We start from the raw sequence: 5,058 nt of genomic DNA on the forward strand, positions 1-5,058 counted from the left end.
TGCTTGCACACCTTTGACTGGTCATGACTTGGACACCATTAGGACCAATTAGCATATTCCCTCTTTATTATATAGGATATAGATGGCAGTGTTAGTATTATATTCTGAGACTGTTGTAAGCAGTGTAAGACAAAGAAAGTGAATATTATTATGTTGATGTTACTGGTAAATGGGGTTTTCAAAACGGGAGAAAGAAGCTATATATTAAGATTAACGAGGGAAAGTAAAATTCCCATAGTGAAGTTGTATTTGCAATAAAAATATAAACTTATGATGTGTTTTATCTTTGAACAAAAATATACTTCCCAGCTCTTGCCATTAAACAGGCCTAGAAACAATGATCAACCAAGTAGCAAATAACATTTCTGGAGTCAGGATATAGTTTACTAATACTATTTCCCAATAAAAGAAAGCAAGACTGATGCTAGGCCTGAGGTAGGAAATATACAAAAAGAGCCCAGAACTTCCTTATCATACCAAACAGTAAGGAAGCTATCAAAGACTACTGGAGTCTTGTCAAAAGAATTCAAAATCCAACTTGAATAGGTTACAACTGTCAATGGACTAAAACATATTAAATATATTTAAATCCAACAGTTTTTAAGAATACAAACTTTTAAAATCTCATTCATTTTTGGAAGATAGTAGAGAATAAACTCAGTATTTTAAAAACAAAATAAAGGGAAGAACTAAGCAGTGGTCTGTGTTGTTCTAAAATTATCAAGTGTTCATGGTGGTGGCCAGGACTAGATTTATGTCAAGGTGTTTTTTTTCTTCAAATTACTAAAGTAGTAAGTGCTCACTATAATAAGCAAAGAGTAAAGGTATCCATACATTTTTTTTTTTTAATTAACAATACTCCTTCCAACCTACTCCCCTGGCCTCAAATAACCAGTGTGAACAGTTTTATTGTGTCTCTTTCTACTTCCCTTACTCTCCCCCAGCAGCTATACTGCCTTTTCCTGAATGTAGGATAATCAAATAAATAAAGAAGAAAAGAAAGAATATCACTATTTTGTAACATTTAATGAATTAATGGATCTAGGCAAAAAGCAATGGCTATGTCAAAAAGAAAAAAAGAGAGATGATCAAACGGATGAAAGTACAAATGAAATAGTCCTGCCCACCTTAACAAATCTTAGTCTGATCAACTAGCTAGACCTATAAATTCACTGGAAATTCAGGGAACAGAGAAACAGGTTAAATGACACCAGGATGATGCACACAATAATATCCACACAATGGTAAATTCTACAAGACAAATGACCCAGTTTTTCACTACCAACAACAACAACAACAAAAGTAAGAGAGAAAAAAGAAGGGGAGAGGGGAGAACCTATTGCAATTTATGATTGGGGAAATGTGAACAGAATGTATATTTGATCATATAAAGAATTACCTTTACAAACATAATGAAACTGTGTAATGTCTAGGATTTTCTCTGAAATAATTTGTGACAAAGTTGGGATGGGTAGGAAGTATAGATAAAAACAAGATTTCCATAAATTGATAATTGTTAAAGTTAGATGATAGGTGAATATGGATTTATTATCCTCTTCTATTTCAGTTACTTAAAAAAATTAAACACAATGTAATAAAAGACCCATAAATTTGACTTGTTAATTAAAAACAGAAAAGAAACCCTCATTCTCCAAAGAGTAGGAATAATGAGAAAATCCTGGTGTGCTTGTTTGGGCCCTAATGTGTAAGTGCATAGACAAATATACACCTGTAGTAAAAACAGTTAACTTACTGATGCCTCCTCGATAGCAGTGCTCATGTGGCTATGAAAACAAGATCGGTCATCATCTTCATCCATATACACTGGTGGTTCGTGGGAAGTCATAAAAGTGGAAGGTTTAAAGAGATGCTTATTAAGAGGGTGCTGTCGTCTGCTTGTTGAAGACTAAATGAGAAAACAAATTTTTAGTTGGAACAGTGGAAAATCATTAAAATAACCAAGAAGATAAAAATATAAATGTTACTTCCCACAAGTCTATTAGAAGGATTTTACTTCTACTATTTTTTTACTGTTGTTGTTAATCCTCACCCAAGGATGTTTTTCCACTGATTTTTAGAGAGAGTGGAAGGGAGAGGGAGAAACAGACAGAAAGAAACATCAACTGGTTGCCTCCCGCTGGGGCCTGGTCCAGGGCCAGGGCTAGAGCCTGCAACTGAGGTATGTGCCCTTGACTGGAATTGAACCTGGGACCCATTAGTCTGAGGGCCAATGCTCTATCCACTGAGCCAAACCAGCTAGGGCTCACTTCTATCATTCATCACACTCCTATGCAGCTGCTTTACCTACATTAACTGGATTTTTAAAGCACAATTTACCTTTAAAAAACAAAAAAAGAGACATGGAAGGGGAGTACCCAAATAACAGGATCACATGCTCATTATCTAGCTTATATTTGTATCACCAGTATTTATCACTCTTGACACTCAAATGCTGAACTGAACTCCTCTTACAATCCTCATAGAAGATCAGGGAAGATGAAGTAGCCTTAGCCAGATATAAAACTATCAAGTAAAAGGAAAATTTCCACAACATGGTGAATGTCTGAAAATGGAACCTAACACTGACTGACTGCTTACTCTATGCCAACCTCATTTAATCCTTACCTCAGTCCTATAAAGCCATTATTACCACCTCTAATTTAAGATCAAGAAATGGAGGCACAAAGAGGTTAAGCTGCTGTGCAAGGTATTGCAGGAGATAGTGGTAGAACCAGTATCACAAACTAGGCCTGTGGGAGGCCAGAGCCCTCACTCTAAGCCACTACACAGAATGCCTCTCTTCACTGGTCACAAAGAATAATAGCCTCAGCTAAACACAGAACCATTATTTTATTTTTGAAAATTCAAAGTCTAATCATGGCAAGGAATCATTGTGTCTATGGCTGGGCTAGATCTCTACAGTAAAAATGTCTGATAACTTAAACTTCTTTGCACTCAGAGGAAGGAACACATTTAGGTTTCTCTAGTACTTCTTTTTTATCACCATCTAGTCGTAGATGTGGGGAAAAAAAAGGTACACAACACATCTAAGATTAACTTAGAAACTAGCCATAAAAATTAGAGCTGTTAAGTTGAACGTTGGTTATCAAGGTTCCAACACTCCAAAGTTACAGGGTAAATTCTACATATCTAATATAGGTAATGCTAATATTTAGGGGAAAACAAAATCCAGAATATTTTAAACAACTGATAAGTTAAAATAAGCTTCCAAAACTTGGTACAAAGAATAAAAACAAAATGTATAGCTTCAATAAAAAAAAGAGCAACAGCATTAATATGCTTTTAGCTTCTCTTTATATGAAGGATGGCAGTAGTGGAGGAGGAGAAGTACCAGGATGATTTACTAAGGAAATGAAATTAGGTCATTAGGTGCTTTATTTTTTGTAATTAAAGCAAAACAACAACCCTGGCTACAATTTGATGCAATGTGCTATGTAGGAAAGGGACAGTAGCTTTTTCACTGTGGAGACAACCAGAGAACAACAGTGGAAATGACTTGAGATCAGAATCAGAGGATCAGTGGTTCCCAGATTTAATAGTAATGTGAGTAGACAATCTACCCAACATATTGTAAGGCCTACTTGTCTCGTCTATAAAAACACTGTACAACAGTACCTGGCCCAGAGCATTCAATCATGAGAATAACAGCTAGCTACTAACATCATTACCAGTAAAGTGAAGGTGATATTACTTACACTTCTAGAATGACAGTGAGGATCAAATAAAATATCTTAAACATTTCTATTCTTGGATTTAAGTAGCATATCTAAAAACTGGAAACTGATAGTGTTTATTAAAGTGTCAAAATCTTAAAAACTTTAACATCACAAAGGCCTTTGTGACACATTCAATATAAAATAAAATATTTCGAGCAGCATTCATTCACATAAGTTAACCTACTCCAAAGAAAATAATGAACAAACATCATTAAAGCTCTCTCAATTAAACTGAGTAGCAATCATGGAATCCTGCCCTGTGTTTATGCTCAATATAACAAAATGCTTAGAGTAAGTGAACTTTTAAAAATTAAACAAGTTCGTTCTAATAAATGTATACATCTTTACATAGCAATTCTGACTTTGATGAGTTTAATCTCTGATCTAAGATTTATTTTCATATATTCTCTTCTTACCTTTTTGGAGTATATATATAAGTTTGGTGTTCTGCCTGGGACTGGAATGCCAGCTTTAGTTAGTTTTATGAAATACTTCTGCACTCGGCTGGCAACCTAAGAAAACATGACAATCCATTGAACATAATGCCAATACATGCTATACCTGAATAGTTTTTGAGTTTTTGGTCCAATTTCAAATGCATTCATCTAAGTGTATGTGCTTTCCATAAAAATTGAAGTCTCTCAAAAGCATGTTCAAGAGGTCCTGAAGGACTGTCAAGTTGGGATTCACTAACAAATGTTCAACAGTTATTCATTCTATTGTACACCATCATTTATTCCTTTTCTACTGGATCATTCCCATCAGCAGACAAGCGTGTAATACCTAAATAGCTTTTAAAAATTAAAATGTATATGTGTATCTAAACGAATGCTAACAATTTTAAATTTATCATAAATCTAGAAATAATTTTAAACTGCCACCAAAGGTACTTAACATCCTAAAAATGATTGATTCCAAAGCTAAATACATACTTTCAACTTGTGACTACTCATGCTTATAATATAAAAACACATCTAATATCGATGAGAATGTGAAGGAGAAAAATGCTGTTTTTTTAGAGACAAGCAGGAAATACTAACTAAGGCCATGTCACAAATCTGTTACCACAGTCTAATCAAAAAGTATATAGTTGGGTTACCAAAGAGATCAAAGAAGAAATTAAAAACTTCCTGGAAACAAATGACAATGAAAACACAACAATCCAAAATCTATGGGACACAGTGAAAACCGTCCTGAACGGGAAGTGCATAGCATTATAGGCCTACCTCCAAAAACAAGAAACACTGGTAATAAATTATCTAACTCTTCAACTTAAAATACGTAATTAGAAAGAGAGCAACAAGAAAAGCCCAGAGTGTGA

The 5,058-nt window shown here is 34.5% G+C and overlaps 1 protein-coding gene across 5 annotated transcripts in view; it reads right to left on the reverse strand.

The window, feature by feature from the left end:
- The window catches only part of ZZZ3 (zinc finger, ZZ-type containing 3), a 71,592-nt gene that overhangs the window by 10,759 nt on the left and 55,775 nt on the right, over positions 1-5,058 (reverse strand). For all 5 annotated transcript variants that reach the window (XM_015571096.1, XM_015571095.1, XM_015571094.1 and 2 more), the window contains 2 exons: positions 4,154-4,249; positions 1,754-1,906 (listed from right to left, as the gene is read on the reverse strand). In XM_015571096.1, coding sequence (XP_015426582.1) covers positions 1,754-1,906; positions 4,154-4,249 — 249 coding nt within the window. The remainder of the gene's footprint in view (positions 1-1,753; positions 1,907-4,153; positions 4,250-5,058) is intronic.

This window comes from Myotis davidii, unplaced genomic scaffold (genome assembly GCF_000327345.1).
Source record: "Myotis davidii unplaced genomic scaffold, ASM32734v1 scaffold248, whole genome shotgun sequence".
Lineage (NCBI taxonomy): Eukaryota > Metazoa > Chordata > Mammalia > Chiroptera > Vespertilionidae > Myotis > Myotis davidii.